This window comes from Hyalella azteca, unplaced genomic scaffold (assembly GCF_000764305.2).
Source record: "Hyalella azteca isolate HAZT.00-mixed unplaced genomic scaffold, Hazt_2.0.2 contig8819, whole genome shotgun sequence".
Classification (NCBI taxonomy): domain Eukaryota; kingdom Metazoa; phylum Arthropoda; class Malacostraca; order Amphipoda; family Hyalellidae; genus Hyalella; species Hyalella azteca.
Genome location: NW_025938904.1, coordinates 112,818 through 129,363, shown reverse-complemented (window position 1 = coordinate 129,363; position 16,546 = coordinate 112,818). Strand labels below are relative to the sequence as shown.

The window sequence follows — 16,546 nt, the reverse complement described above, 5'->3', positions numbered from 1 at the left end:
ATGCTTGAGATGATTTCCTATTAATGCTGCCATTATATTTCATAAAATTATCTTAAAACCTAAATTTCTATTTCGTTATAATTGTTAATACAACCGAGGGTTTGGCAAGCATATTATTTGTACCTGTTTGTAAGCCCGCATTCGTGTCCTGTCGACGTGTTTCCTGTAGACGAGCCAGGCGATGATGGTGAGCGACAGCATGGCTATCACGCCACACATAACTATGATGTAAACCGAATAATCGGCCTCCCACACAGTCACGTAGCGAGATAGTTCATGCTGCAGGATGCTGGAGCAGCATTCCACGCGAACCTGCAGCACAACATTACTATTACTGTATCATTAACATTACAATTAAATATCATAAAAGTTATCCGTGTTACTCCGCATCACCGCACAAACTATACGTCCTTGCTATTAAGTTTCATTATTCGTACCTACATCACTGCGCATATTTTACGGTACTTCATGGCAATTAAATTTCATTGCAGATGAAATCAATTCAATCGACGATTCAATTAGTAAAATAACTTGCATTGCTTCCCTCGCATTAGCTCGTTACAATTCTATTTGATCGAATAGATTTCGTGGAAAATTGGTCCACAATTAGTCATCAATGCCTTGAGTGAAAAATACTTAATACGGATCGAAATTAGATAATATTACTATATTTAGTATTTATGTTAAATATTTCATTACTTCCTTGCATCGCTTTGAAATAACATGAATCCCTTTGTTAACAAACTTGGCATTTGAAGTATCCGAAGTTGTGTACGTCGATGTCAGTGACGACGATATGGGAGCTCAAGAAGCTTGCGTTGCGCTCCGTGAACTGCCTGATCTCGTTGAAGTTCTCACACTTGGTCCTGTATGGCTGGTCGTCTAGAGCACACCAGCTGCATGCAAAAAAAAACATTGCTTGCAATACAAACTTTTTCTTGTGGAATAGACTTATTGCTTGCAAAAGAAACTTTTAACTTGTAGAACAAACTTATTGCTTGCGTGAAAGAAACTTGATGTTTGCGAAACAAAATTATTGCTTGCGAAAGAAACTTTTTGCTTTCGAAACAAACTTTGCTTGCGAAACAAACGTATGCTTCAGTCCTTTCATGTTCATGATGAGCATGTCTAGTATATTTGCTATCGTTCATTAAACCAAAAATAAAATATTCTGTTCGTGGATGTTAGTTCCTCTACCCCAGGTTTTATTTCCATGATAATTGGTAAACTTATATTTTATGATCAACCATTTTTATAGACCTTTTTTAAAACCTGCTGGACAGGAAAGTGTATTGTTCGGTGGATTTAGTAACTGTCGTATAAATTTTCGTAAATGTAGGTTTTTCGTAAGCATCATTGTATCAAATGTTATTGAAGATTTAAAAAGTTTGATGATTGATAGTGATTTCCTGATATTTTCTTTTATCTTATCATGCCTAATTTCTTCTCTCAAGTTTGCGATGTCTGTAGCATTAAATTCCGAAGGCTACTTTTTATAATTAACCTAATTTCGCAAGCATTGCTTAGCTCACCTCTGCGGTGGATCACCGCCTTCATATTCCCAGTGAAGTGAGGTGTCTTGGAGGAATTGAGAAGTTCCATTTTCCGTGATGCCATTTAATCTGCAAGTAAACGCTATTGTGGATCCTTTTTTTACCAAGTTCTTGTCTGGGATGAGCGTGAGCGACACTTGCGGTACCAGCGCCCTGCAGCTCGTGTAGCACGGAGAAACTTCTACCGTTGTCGGTCCGTCGGGGGTTGACGGTTGGCTTGGCTTGGTAAATTCTGGTGTCGCTTGTGGTTGAGAGACTGAAGGTGCGGGTGTTGGTTCTGGTTGTGGAACTTCAGGTGCTGGTGTTGGTTCTGGTTGTGGAACTCCAGGTGCTGGTGTTGGTTCTGGTTGTGGAACTCCAGGTGCTGGTGTTGGTTCTGGTTGTGGAACTCCAGGTGATGGTGTTGGTTCTGGTTGTGGAACTCTAGATGATGGTGTTGGTTCAGGTTGAGTCACTAGAGGTTTTGATGAGGCTTCCGGTTTCGATTGAGTCACCACAGGCGTTGGTGTAGATTGAGCTGGAACTGCTAGTTCATTTTGTGCTTGACGTACCGGAAGTCCGTTAGAAGGGTCATCGTCACCTCCCTCAGTGTCGTCGTCAGCGGAATTTATGTCGCCACTTCCCTCTTCCACTAATGCGTGCGCTTCGGGATCTGAATGAGAGTGAATTTCTTTCACAATGTAGGGCCCCAATTGTTTGCCGTCATAGGTATTGATCGTCGCTATACTGCCAATAGTTTCAGTCGATACTTTGTTTAGCGCGATTAATGCCATAAAAACGGGCAGAACCGCCCTCATGGTTATAGTCCGTACAGGTTTGCACATATTACCATACAACTGCTATAAGTATTAGTAAGATTTTTGTATGAATCGAGTGTCACAGCACTTGTTAATGTGGACTGACGTGTAACAACACTGGATCTACATAGAGGTCTTCATGCCTTGTTGTCTTACCCTATCTGATAAAGCGTTTACGTCACTTATCATTGCCAGCCGCCAAGCGTTGAACTGATAACGCGCGTGATCGCCCCTTGCTCTAACTCCGGAACGAGCAGCAGGCATTTTTTCCTCCATTGTGAGAGCTTTGAATTGTAATATAACACGCCTATCTTCTGAGTCACCTTCTTACGCTTATCGTCTATTGAATAGGCTATTTAATTTTATCTTTTGTTTGGCTCTCATCTACTGAAAATGCAGGCAATAAAACAAGTTTAGCAGTTTATCCTTAAGTCACCGGATGTTACGACACTCTGAACGTCTTCTGAATGTTTAAATTGAAGCTATTAACTTATTATTATATTAACATGTTAGGTTCAATTCGTTAGGTTTTCGCTCCAGATCAAACTTTCTTCTCACCGATCATTTTGTTTTTTGATGGCTTTTGATTTTTTTTCTCGAAACTGCATGTTGTGATTTTTATGAGCCTCGTCCATTTTATTTGTAATTGAAAAATTGGTTATCGTAAAGACGTAAACTATTTTCTCGTATCTCTTTATATCTTGAAATCAATCTTCGAAGCAAACAGTATTATCCAGCACGGTAAAATAACTAACTAGTCACATTTTGAGTGAACTTTCTGATTTTGAGTGTTCTTTTAATTTAATCGAATTAACCAGCGCCTTTTGCTTTGCAGCCGATATCCACAACATGAAGACCTTCATCGAGTCCCATAAAATTTACTACGAGAAACAAGAGAAGAAAGGCCTGTGGGCTTTGGATCTCGCGAAAAGAATTCATTCTGCTGAAGGTATGCAAATTTTTTATTGCTGGTTGCAATGATGTGCGAGAATAAATATTTGTCTCGACCACGTAAATTGCTAATATTCCTATTGAATTCATAGGCGAATTAATTTTTTTGTATCAAAATGTGTTCACAGACCAAGAGATATCTTCGTCTGCTTTTATAAATCATTTTGTTAATTCGCAAGATTTATTTGAATCCAATTGCACTCGCACCGTCTCAAGGAATTTGTTACGACTTCATTGCGCTGCCGTGGCGCGTTGGGCTTTATAGTTCGTGCAAGAGTTCATAAGCATTTTACGGTTGAACTACTGACTTCAATTCTTTTAATTATCTCATCTTAGGGCCACTAAGAAACCAGCGCAGGTGAGTTTATTGTACCCTAGAATTAAAAATGAGTTTATTAAAAGATAATTTTCTGCAGGAAACTAAGTATTTTATATTCAATGTGTTTCAGGTTCAACGCAAATATCACCACTGTTACATACGTGGAAATCCACGTACGCCTGTCAGTTGGCCTTAATTGCAATCTTATTTTGTCTTAATTGTCGGTAAAGTTTGCTGAGTTTGCATTATTTTTATTCTATTCTCTACATTGATCTTTTTTCAGGCAAAGAATGTTTGGACGAAGAGACTCTGTCACGGCTGAACTCGACACTGCTAGCGATGCAGTCCAACATGAGTTGTCAGTACGATTCATTCATAAGCAAAAAGAAACGCGAACTGAAAGGCGACCGCCTTGGCCTTGCACTTTTGCCTTCCTTCGAGCAATGGATCGACAATTTCGACGAAGAGGAGGAAGGTTCGCCCGGCGAATTTAGTGAAGACAACGCCTATTACACCGACAATCCAGAAAATTCCGAGAGAAAGATAAGCGTTCAAGAATCCACCGTCATCAAAGAAGAGTCCAAAAAATCCACAGTTGAAAAGACGAAGATCGAGGTTCCTCCTACTAGTACCAAGAATTCCGTCAAGAAGAAACGAGGTCCTTACAAGAAGAAAACTCCTGAGGAGAAGAATGCCATGAAAATTGCAGGCGCTAAAATTGAACAACTTCTGATGGGCGCTTCAGAACCAAGATATGAATCCAGTGACCGCAGTTTGGACAATAAATGTGAAAGCTCCGCTGAAAGTCTACCTGAGAAAAACATGGACAGGAAAAAGCCCAAGAAGAATGCGGCAGGGCATATTAATTTTAATTACGCTGAACAAAATCATGACAGTGATTTTTCAGATGGTCCGTTTAAAAATGACACCACAGCAATGCGATCATCTAGAATTTCGAACAAAAAGCCTGTAAAGGACAAGATTAGAAATTTTACCACCGATAGTGCCTTACAGAAACCTCGACAAAAATTAAGTGACGGGAAAAGTAAGAAGCCAATTTCAGTTAGCGGTAAATATCTATTTGGTGACGACAGCAGTGACGAAGATAGCGATTTTGAGAACTCTGAAACAAGTAAGCAGACGGAAACGCCTCCCAATAAGCCTGAAGTATGTGATCGTCTCGGAGCAAATCATGTAGTTAATAATCAGCCTAATAAGACTCCGAACCTGCAATTAAAGCTGAGTGAAGAAACACCTCCATCGCTACCTATTGGACGAAGCATTCATGGGATTGCCAAGATAAGCCGTGTATTTGATCGGGAAGTTGTAACTAGCAGTGCCAGACCTGATAGAAAAGCTCGTAAAGACGAACCTGTCAAGTTAGGGGCAAGAAATAAACACGTTACGCCATCATATAACGTCAAGGAAATTGGCACTCTAATGCGAGAAACCATGAAGGAGAAACAAAAGCTACTGAAGAACAACCGCTCCTCGAAATCTCTTGCTACACGAATCCCTAGAACAATTTCTTCTCCAACTGTTAGCAAACGCCGCATGCCGCTGGCCATTGCTCCACCAGTAAAGTCCAAATCAATGCCGACTTATAAACCTACTTCTCAGGAACTTTTGAGCTCAGAAGACAAAATTTTGACAAATTGCCAATTGCTGGACAATGACTCGTCAATGTTCAGCTCGTCTAACTCTTTGGATGACAAAACCGTTTCTTATAATCGTAATCCACTTACGGAACAAAAAAGCTCAATGAAGGCAACAAATAAACTTTCCGATGAGAGTATGGACTCATCTTCAGCCAAAGATCTTACAAGTCTCAATTTACTTGATGATAATATTGCCTCTGATGCTGCAACTAGCGCCTCATGCTCAGGCTATTCCAACGAGGCCAGAAGTACTGAAGAGGATGCAAGCGCCAAAGAGCCTGGAAGTACCGAAGAGGCCATGAGCACCAAAGAGTCTACAAGGACCAAAGAGTTTGTATGCACTGAAGTGGACGCAAGCACCGAAATGGCTGCAAACACCGAAGAGGCAGCAAGCACCAAAGTAGCTGCAAACTTCGAAGAGGCTGTAAACACCGAAGAGACTGCAAGCACCAAGGAGGCTGCTAGCGACATGGAGGCTGGTAGCGCCATGGAGTCTGCTAGCCCCATAAAGGATGCTAACGCCAAAGAGGCTGCTAGCACCAAAGAGCCTAGAAGTACCGAAGAATATGTCAGTCCTGAAGACTGTGTTAGCACTGAAGAGCCTGAAAGCACCAAAGAGACTTCGTCTACCGAAGAGGCGGTAAACATCAGAAAAGTGTCAGGATTTGATAAGGAAACTAATCTTCCAAGATCAATTTTGATGCAAGATTCTCTGGAGTCTCCCGAAATCTGTAAAACTGAGACTCAGCACAGCGAGACTGAGTGTTCGACCGAGTCTCATGAAGTAAATAACCCTGAGACTCGGCACAGTGAGACTGAGGATGCGACCCAGCTAGTATCAGAAACTTCGAAGTTGCCTCGACAAAACTGTGTTTCTGACGATGTTTTTAAGGAAAGTTCTGCCGCTTTCCTCAAGAGCATTCTCAACGATGATCTTGCAATGTCAAGTGACTCCGAGGACGATGATTATCTAAACGATGATCTACGTTCCTTTCCTTGTTCATCAGATAAACCAAGCAATCCCTGTTCGGGTCAAGAAGTTAGCATGTCTGCTGCATCTCCAAGACAACCTCCTATTGCTCTATCTAATCGCTCGTCTCCTGTGGAATCGTTGAGTTACCATAAATTACCAACTTTAGCGATGGAAATTATTTCACCAATAAAATCGCCATCTTACAATCCAAGCACCGATTCCGCAGAAATATCATCACGAACGTCTACCCCAATGAAAATTTCGTCGAAGGAATCCATCTCTGACAAAGACTGTGGTACTGTCAAGCACAAAATTTTATCTTTAGCAATTGAAGCAGCCAATGTACAAACAATTAATGAACCTGCAAGTAAAGTGCAAGGTACTTATTCTCCAGTAGTGGTTGTGAGTTGCCCTACTCCTGTATCGGTAGCAGTGGACGAAATTCGTGGGAATGCTTCGTCAATGGACAGACGCAACACTTCGAAATCAGATATATCTATTTCTGCTAAAAAAACGAAAGCAGCAGAAAATGATAAGTGGATAAGTATTAGGGGAATTTATACTGGTCTAGACCTAAGTTTGACTGACGATGACTCGGAAAATAGTTTTCTGACTAACAAGACTGGAGCCTGGACAGAATCTTGGAACCACAACACCGAAAAAACTCTCACTCCGACCTTCTGTGAGCCGGAGAGCTCTCAGGTTGATCGTTGCAAAGAAAATTGTGATAAGAAGTTGTGTTCGTCGTCTACTGTTGCAAGTTCCAACACTGAGGATCATTCTCATGGGGCTGATGGAAAAAATGACGATGTTGTTGTCAGCTCGATTTGTTTGAGTAAGCAAAGCACGTATGATAAAACAAACTTTACAAATACCGATTCAGAAACCATTAATCAACGCAGTTTGGATGTTACTCCTGCTAACTCTTCTGTCTGCGAAAACTCTAAAGATTGTAATTTTGAAGGTTTTACTTCACAGAAAAAAGTTCCTTGTACCGACCTAGATACTGCCATGGTTGTAGAACCGACCACGCTTCCAAACGTCCTCGACCAAGTTCCAAGTTCATGTCGAGCAAACATTCCTGGAATTCTAGGTAGAAATACGGGTGAGAAGACTCGAAGATTCAGCGGCAGTGAAAGAGTCGTTGCCGAGTTTGAATCACCGCATTCTTATAGTCTTAGAAGACGCTCCTCGTGTAGGGATCCTCCAAACGAAAGTACTCCAATCAAAAGCACTTCTGCCCAACGATCTAGGAAGGATTCTACAAAGAAAGCAAAGGCTTGTAAGCAACCTAATTCTCGCTCTTTAAATGAACCAGAGGCTGTTGCTGGCGATGAAGATCTGATCTCTCCCTGCGATGTATCTTCCATGGAAACCCGCGTCAAAATTATAGAGCCAGCACAAAATTCATTTTCTGATGATTACAAGAAAAATATCCGATCAATCTTTGACTCGCTAAAGTCACCCGATTTATTGATTGAGGTTCCTAATTTTGTACTACCTACTCATTTTTCGGCGGAATCCAAGTCATTGGTTGGCCCTTCTTTCACAGAGGTTCAAAAGGAACACAGTGTAATCCAAAATTCGTTTGCTCCTTCATTGCGGCGCTGTGAACACAAGCATACTCTACCTCTTCTTCCTGTAGTGGAACCCGCCTCCATTGCATCATCTTCTGACGTCGACGCGACCGCAAACGAAATGGTTATGAACCAGAAGCCTTTGGATACCTCATATCCACTTGTTTCTGGCAACGATACCACAATAGAAAAAAAGTTTTCGAACCTCGATTCTGATGAGATTTCCACTGAAATTGTTGCCGGTAGTACAAAGATGACAGAAAAAACTAACGAGTGCAACGACGCTGATGAGATTTCCACTGCTGTTGTCACCGAAAGTTCCTTGGCGACGGAAACAACTGCGAGTCACAATTTTGATGAGATTTCCACTGCTGTTGTCTCCGGCAGCACGCTGACGATGGAAACGGCTGCGAGCAACAACGCTCATGAAATTTCCACTGCTGTTCTCACCGAGAGTTCGTTGACGACGGAAACAACTGCGAGTCACAATTCTGATGAGATTTCCACTGCTGTTGTCACCGGCAGTGAGGTCATTTCTGTAAAGATAGAAAATAAGCAGAAACCCGTCGCTACATTTTTACCTGCTGTAATCTTGCAAACGCAGCAACGCTATCGACTACGGAAAAAACATTCCCCTTCGATTTACTCGATTCCGCTGAAATCGAAAATTTCTGTTGTCGAACGCGAACATTCAAAGTCGAATGTGTGTGATCTCGGAAACGATTGTGTTGAAAGCGTCCCAACCGAGGATTCCGATAACGTTGAGCATCAGATGAAAAATTCACCTCTTACCTCGGCAAACAACGAAAATGACGTACCTGCAACAAGTAATGCTCATGAGCATTATGCCTCATCAGAAAATACAGAAAATTCAATTTCCCTCTCAAAGACTTCTTCAACCACTTCTCAAAATAGTTCATCATCTTCTACCGTCATTCAAAAGGATGACGAACTGGAACGCGATCAGAACTCACCACCAATTGTTAAATCCTTCCCTCCAGCACGCAAGACCAAAATTACATCACTTGACGCCACTGACGGAACCTCACTCTCTGTTAAACAAGAGATTCTGGTCGACCCCACCAGCAAGGCCTCCAGAAAGAGAAAAGCCATGGTTTTCAAATCAACAAAACGAGTCATAATTGATTCTCCCCCTCGTCCTGTTGCAAATTTTCGAAAGGTTAATAGAGAGACAAAGAAAAATATGAAAACAGACGGGGAGAAAATCAAGAAACCATGCAACAAGCAAGTACAGCAGAGCGTCATCATTTTGAAGAAGAGTTCTATGCATAAACTCTCACAAAACAAAGTAAATGTTAAACAGAGTGGTGACGCATCACTCAGATCTCGTCAAAGCACAACGGATACTTCTGACCTTGATGTTAATGCCATCAATGAGGAAACGACGAAAGCTGATGTCGATAATCCCAAAAGCAGAAATTGTATTGGTCTATCGAAGACAAGCAAATGTGATGAAGTTGCGAGTGCAGATGAAGCTCGGCAGTTGACATTAGCTCCCAGATCGCAGGAAATGAACGTCAATTTTACTAGCAGTGACTCAGAATCAGAGCCAGAGCTCCGTATTATTATTGATGAACTTACTGTCGAAGCTGACTTTGTGAAATGCAAATCGGGTCATGAAAATTCTTCCGTTATATCGCCTCTTGGTGCAATCGTGCAAGAAGGGCTTACTATTGAGAAAAGTAATGATGTTTCTGGCGATTTGGTCCGCGGCTCCGAAAATGGTGCAGGCAGCGTGTCGATTCGACCCGATAAAAAGAAAAGAGTAATACCAGACGATGAGTCCCTCGAACCATCAATTTTAGGTCAATGCAAAAAGTTAAAAACCGATCTCGTTGGACATCCGAGTAACGAATTGAAACCTGTTGCGACTGAAATTGTCGGAACTAAAAGCCCCCACACAACTGTGAAAGTTGGCATTTCGACACCTCGCCAAACGGCAGGAAAGAAGGTAAACTTTTCTGCCAGTCAGTTGAAAGAATTAGAGAGAAGGAAATCCATGTCTAATCCAACGTCGAATATTGTATCCAGAACATCAGGCCATCTAACTCCATCAAACTTTAGTGCAACCCTCAGCGCAGCCAAGTCAAAGGTATCTCGTGCGTCTTATTCTCCCAAGAATGCTTCGACATTCGCGAAAACGTTGCCAGCAGCAAGAGAAAAGAAAGTAAACATGAAAAGAACGCCAGGGCTTTTAAAATCGGCTGCCGCTGCTGCAACAGCTGCTGCTCGCCGCACCTTTGTTGGGACGCAGCGACCGCATGGTTCGCACATGAAACGTGTCCTCCCACCTGCAGATGATAGCTCCTCAGATGAGCTCTGTATCAAGCGAAGCCCGGGAAAGAAAATGCTCTTGGTTGATAGTGATTCTGAGACTGATGATTTTGTGTCACCAAAGATGTCAAGCTCAACATCTTCAAGTGAAAGATTTGCTAAAAAGCGTCGAATAAGCTCAGAAAATTCACCGCTTTTAAATAGTCAAAACCGAACTTTGGGTTCAGTTCTAGACAATTTGTCACTAAAATCGGTTCATGTGAAGAAGAGCTCCATTTTATTAGGAAATAAAATTGATTCAAGTAGAAAAAGCAAGACTGACAATCCATTGATCGACAGTCCTGCCATGCTTGATAAACTTTCACCCAATTATACACCTGCAAGACATAAAACTCCATTGGATTCTGACCTTCTCTCCAGCACATCGGAGACAGGGTCTACTACTCTGAAATCTATGATTGATCCTCACTCAACAAAATCTTCCAAAACGCTACCAAAACATGGTTGCAGTAAGATTGAACCTAATTTGCGAATTGATGTCCCCTGTGACTATCCTGCTGTAAGTTCAGCCCCTGCAAGTTTTCACTCCGGTCCCAGAAACATAGCTCCGACCTCAGCGTTGTCATCTACTGCCTCGCTTCCCGGCCCAAGTAAGAAACGTGATTTGACTGACATAATCGGATGTTCGGCTGATAATTCTCCCAAAGCTGTGAATTCAGGTGTTAATTCTGAATTCCGCGATAATATTAAGCCAATTTCCTACTTCGGGAAAGATATCTTGGCAACTACTAACTCAGAAAACGAGTCAGCTTGTGATCTTCATAGCTCTGAAGAGTCATCCGTGTCTGACGTCGATGATGATAGCTCTCCACAGACCGTCACCGATTCAACGGAACTTTATCCTGTTCTTAAGCTAGCGGATCCTGAACTCGATACGAGTCGTTTTGAAGACGTATTCGCCGAGTTCAGCGCTTTGATAGAGACTCAGATGCAAGCTCGTTTGGGATCCTCTGATTGGAAAACTGGAGTGCATAGGCTCGTTAACGCGCTGCAGAGACGTCTTGCCAAAGTCGCTTCAGCTTCGATATTGAGTCACTTGCGACCCGTTGCTCGTGCCTTTATCGAGGCTATCTTGGAAATAGATCCTCTGGATGATTTACCTCTTGGAGCCCGAGCTTTGTGCCCAATGCTTTACAAGCTGTTTATGCTTGCAAAACTCATTGAAGCGAACGTAAGCACAGTGCCAGCCCATGCCCTGGAAGAACTCATCACGAGTACATGTGAAAGTTTGATATGCAACTCTGGTTTCACTGGATCCAGTGGCGGAGAAAATGCTCCCACTTTATCAGCTGCATCCGTTGCAAGCTTGTGTGCGTGGCACACGGCCTCCTGCTGCGTGGCAAAGAAAGGAGATCGTAAACCTCAATGGCAGCGATCTCGTTGCTTCATAGTGAATGTTCTATGCCACTATCCTGGCTCAGCTCACGCTGCGTTACTTGCTAGTCTGTTCCTGGCTCGCTTCGTGTTCCTCAGAGTAGTCAAGTACCGCTCCAGCACCGGTCTGGAACGCGTTATTATATGGCTTGTGCACCACGGTGAATGGATTGGCAAACGCAGCGTACGAAAGCTTCTCATCGAGAACATGATCCAAAGGCATTCTTGTGTTAGTCCTCCCGCTGAACCTCTGATCCTTGTTCGCTCAATCGTGGATTCTTTGCTCCAGACAAAGAATAAGGCGAAGAAATTCATCTTCTTGGACTATCCTCAGAACATCAAGACAGCACTCCTAGGCTTCGAGGTTCTTGGCTGTTGGAAGAGGAAGCCTTGGGTGACGAATGAATTGTTACCGTTTTTGGTAAAAGTTTTGGCATCCAAGAATCAAATACCGGCATCTAAACTCTGCCATTGTATTTCTATCATTACTGGTAAGTTTGTGTGTCGGATTTTTGTAACTAAAATGAAAGTAACCTTAGCGATCACATCCTTCTTAAATGAACTTTTTTTTCAATTAGACTCGCTAATAAGATTTTGTTTATAATGAAGGTTGTTATAGTATTGATTGATATGTGACGCGTTACTTTGGGCAGAAAACCCTTTGAGTTGTTAGAGCCTAAAACCGTTAGAGTAAAATGGTTTCTTGGCAGTTGGATTTTTCTTCTTTGTTATTCTGTGCAGTTTCATCTAACACATGTACTTTCTTGAATGTTTTGTGCTTGGCTTCACTAAGTGTAAGCAAAATGTAACAATTATTGCGTTATTTACCAGGTGCTGTACTGCCTCGTGTCGGCATCGACAAAGATGAAATACGGGAACTGTTGCAGAAAATTGAAGGTGATTTTGTTTCTAACTTTACTCTGCTCACTTTCTGTTCTCGCTTTATTGGCGTTTATTTTTTTATAATTTTAAATATTACTTTCGCTCATCAATGCAATAACTAAAAATATTTGTATCAATGTCCAAGTTAACTTCATTCATTTCCAGGTATGTTCAAGTTAATCAATTAATTGATCAATTACAGCCATTTCTCCCGCTTTACTACTCCATTGCATTGATTTTGAATCTCCGTTTATTTTTATCGGCTTCCGTGTATAACTTTTTTCGTTACCTTCAGAAGACGGAGGTTCAGCCTTGCTCACAGCGTCGCGCTTCGTGGACCCAAAACTGCAGCCTGACGACGCTCTAGTGCCGAAGCTGCTCAGCGCGCTCGCCGATTCCCTCCTGAAGATCATGCACGATCAAGACGCCTAGCACGGCGGCTCCATCGTGAAGATCATGCACGATCAAGACGCCTAGCACGGCGGCGTCATCGTGAAGATCTGCCGTCATGGGCTACTGATCGGTCTTCAGGGTGGGCAGAACTGCTGAAGCGAACCTTTCCTGATCCTGACAGCCAAATCTATTCATCGATGAAATCAACTATTATTAATCCTCATGTTCAGTCCCGCATTGAATTTAAGTTTCCTACAAGATAGGTATGAACCTGCTTTATTTAAATTAGTGACCGCGTTAGTGGGATCTTTTTACATTTCTTTCTTATATCTCTGAGCTTTTGTTATCGTGTATTCATAAATGCAAGAAACACGTTCTTCCTTTCTACTATGAGGTATTCTTTCCGGTGGTTACGATGTTATTTTCTTGAAATACAAGTATAAAAACTAGCAACTTTCGGCTTTGGAAAATGAGTTTATCGAAACCTTGTATTCCATTACAGATATTATAAGGTACCTTTTTTCGTGAGGTCCTTCATGTTGATTTCTTTATTTTATATGGATGCCGTGAAAGATTTATCGTGCCATTTTCACTAATTCTTAAACAACGTTTTATGACTAAGGTACTGCGACTGTAAAGGACGCGTGCGGCTTACGCAATGGTTTATTACTGCAAGACTCTGCCGTAATATTATGATTGATATCGTGAGGTATATCGCGTAAAGGATGATGATTCTTGTCTGCCCATGACTCAATAAAAGCACACATCGTGCTGTGAGTCCTGAGCACTCGATTTTCATGTTTTATATCTCTATATATCAAGGATTTTAGCAGTTTTGAACCAGCTTATTATTTTGACTTCAACTATTTAAAAACAGAAGGATGTCTTAGTATCCAGTAATTCGTTTAAACTCGTTTGTCATGTTCTCATTGTTGATGATTTGTTCTGTTATTTTTTTTACGAAGCGGAGCTCAAAGTTACTATGTCTCGAGGAGAGTGCGTTCCTAGTCTCACTTGATTTTTTTGATTTATTTACTCCTAAGTTATGCCCTCTCTGTCATGCTGCTCCTACGGAAACTAAGTAATGAATAGCAATCGGATTGTGGTGGTTTTAAATGGAAAGGAAATACAGTTGGGATGTCTCATAAGCATTTATCTCAACGAATCTTAGGCTAGACACTAACGTATGTGCGTCTTTGATATGTTCCCGTTGAAGTATATATTGTAAGTTTGTATCACGGACTATATAGTTTTATAATTTTTTCAAGGAATAGTTGGCACCGTTTGTGGAGCCATAAATGTTATTTAAGTAACGTCGCCAAAACACTTGTTGACGCGTGCAGTAACAGTGCCGGGTAACTACCGTATTCACTCTTAAGACTTCTCTCTTGCCTGGTCACATTTATGCAGAATCTTCAGAAACCGTATGCATGCCTACAAATTTGATTTAAGAAGCATGTGCTTGTCTTTTTTCACATTGGTTCTATTTTTTAATCAAAATTTATCACCTCATGTTTCATATATATTTCAGTAATGCTGAATGAGTGAATGTTTATGCCAAAAGATTCATTTCTGTTGTGATCTGTTCGGATGGAAGGCCTCGAGACTCGTTTAAACTAATTTTTCGAGCCCTTTTTATTGTCATATTTGACGGAATTGCCGAACGCAGCCGGGCATTAAATGTTCTCGATTATATTGCGGCCTGAGTGGAAACCTTTTAAAGTACAAATATCTGTAGGATAAGCCTCTGTTAGGGGCTTTGTTCTTATGCTACTCAACGTTAGCATCGGTCATTGCATGGTGTTGGATGCATTTGTTTATATTATTGTTTCAACAAAAAGGATGCTCTACTTGTGATCATACGCTGATTCTAAAGTCTCTGATTCATTTACCTTCGACATGGATGACGAATGTCTTCAGTATATTATATTTTGAATTTAAGTCACAACTTGGCAGAACAAGCAATCTTCGAGTACCAAAGGGAGCGGTTTCGTAGTGCTGATGGAATCGTGCTCAGTGGTAATGATAAAAATACCTGCTAACTATTCGTGTTTGAATCAAGAAACTTTTATTGTACTACTATTACATGAAAAAAAATCTAGATTAGAAGGATGTATAAACGACAGACTCGAGTTGGTTGAACATAAAGAATTTACACAACCAGAGGGTTAAAATAGTGATTGGAAACGATGCTGCGGAGTCGGCCTTTATGTGCAGATGTAATAATGACTTGAAATCAATTGATTTGATTTTACGTAGGCGTTGCAGAAAATATGCATGCTGTCGGTTTTACCAAATGAATTCATTATAGCGGTTAGCTTCTTAAAGGTTATTATGTCGAAAAAATTTTTACTCGAGAAATTTTCAGCCACAGTTGTTGGAGAACATTTTTAATTGCTCAGCTGTCATCTTCGTGGTTCCACATAAGTTTATGCTTTTCAGCGTTTAATCTAGTAACGATATTCCAAAATAATGGTAAATGGAACGACAACTTTGCTTACAGCTGACTTGGGGCTGTGACGCGTTCATAAACCTACAGTTATCATAAACCTCTGCGATCATTTTTTCCTTTAAACTTTTTTTTTAATTCAAATATTCATCCAGCTAAGATGTTTTTATTTAGCCCGAACTGTTATCCAACATAAGCTAGGAAAATACTCGCAATTGAAACTATTGAGCAAAATCTATTGTAGGTTTAGTGAACGCTCTTCTTCCTCGTCTTGCAATCGCCGCGTTCCTTTCTCGAAGTTTCTACCTCGCGGCTCGTTGCACCGTCTCTCTTGCTTGGGGGAGCATCACGTCGACAAGCTAACGCTCCGTAAAAATTGCCGCTGCTCGACACGCTAGCTTTGCTCGCTTTTGTTTCAAGTTTTGCTCGCTTTGAGACGAGAGAGAGACAGTGACAGACCCATTAACTCATGCCGCTTACCTCAACACTCATTGTTCGACAGTGCTAGAGTCAGCTTGTTGACGCTGCTTCTGAGAAAATACGTAGTTAAAGTCTGACCTGGAATTTTCATTGAAAGAAAGTAATTGGAGTTCATTTTAGAAATATTTAAATCATGCAAAGCTGCTGAATTTAACAAATTTTTGTTGTGTCCGTGCATTTGTTTACTACTCAGATTCCATCAAAAAATTTATACCGACATTCACAAGGTGACTGGTTGCTGGCCACTAAACCAACTAACTGGTTGTGCGCTGATACTTATAAGAAATTTCGTTAAAACTACGTAAAATCGATTTTTTTTACGTTACCATATAGTTTCAGACATTCTAGATATGCTTACCATAGTTTCACTGATCAGTGTTTTCCTAACGATTTCGAGCGTCGATTACGCGGAAGGTTTCGCTGATGGAGCCCCTGTAGAAGCATGTATCTTCAAAGGTCCTAATCACCCTCCTACTAAATCTCAACCTCCGGACACCTTACCACACGACTTCGTGGCGGAGGCTGGGTCTTACAAGAGCGGAGACGAGATTCAAGGTGAGAAGTAAATGCAGTTGTATACGATGAATGCAAACTAATATTTATTTCCAGTAAATGTATATGATAGCCTATAGGATTCAGTGTACGCAAGCTGTGATCCTATATATATGTAGCATGAAGTGTTATGATGAATATAAAATACAGATGACTTATGATTAGGTTCGATTTATTAGAATTAGACTATTTCAAATAACGTGCGTTTTAGATTCAGTACAATGAACTGAATC

At 41.2% G+C, this 16,546-nt stretch overlaps 2 protein-coding genes across 3 annotated transcripts; one reads left to right on the top strand and one right to left on the bottom strand.

The window, feature by feature from the left end:
• Positions 1-94: 94 nt before the first annotated feature.
• On the bottom strand, positions 95-2,463 carry LOC108679852 (verprolin; the record flags this gene model as incomplete). The annotated part of the gene is made up of 3 exons (XM_018168584.2): positions 1,533-2,463; positions 746-896; positions 95-312 (listed from the first exon to the last, which is right to left on the bottom strand). Coding segments are annotated over exons 1-3 (1,214 nt in total), but the record flags the coding sequence as incomplete, so codon positions are not given.
• Positions 2,464-3,142: 679 nt separating this feature from the next.
• On the top strand, positions 3,143-14,707 carry LOC108679863. Of its 2 annotated transcripts, none has more exons than XM_018168604.2 (4): positions 3,143-3,299; positions 3,904-12,048; positions 12,389-12,454; positions 12,738-14,707. In XM_018168604.2, exons 1-4 carry the CDS (start codon positions 3,200-3,202, stop codon positions 12,869-12,871), a joined length of 8,445 nt encoding a protein of 2,814 aa, XP_018024093.2. In that variant the 5' UTR covers positions 3,143-3,199; the 3' UTR covers positions 12,872-14,707. The 2 variants fall into 2 exon arrangements, with proteins under 2 accessions (XP_018024093.2, XP_018024085.2); XM_018168596.2 differs by having other exon boundaries at positions 12,735-14,707.
• The last annotated feature ends 1,839 nt before the right edge of the window (positions 14,708-16,546 follow it).

Coding starts and splice junctions, on each gene's coding strand:
- LOC108679863 (XM_018168596.2), top strand. CDS start 3,200: ATGAAGACCTTCATCGAGTCCCATAAAATTTACTACGAGAAACAAGAG. Junction 12,049..12,388: donor TTGTATTTCTATCATTACTG/GTAAGTTTGTGT, acceptor GTTATTTACCAG/GTGCTGTACTGCCTCGTGTC. Junction 12,455..12,734: donor ACTGTTGCAGAAAATTGAAG/GTGATTTTGTTT, acceptor CGTTACCTTCAG/AAGACGGAGGTTCAGCCTTG.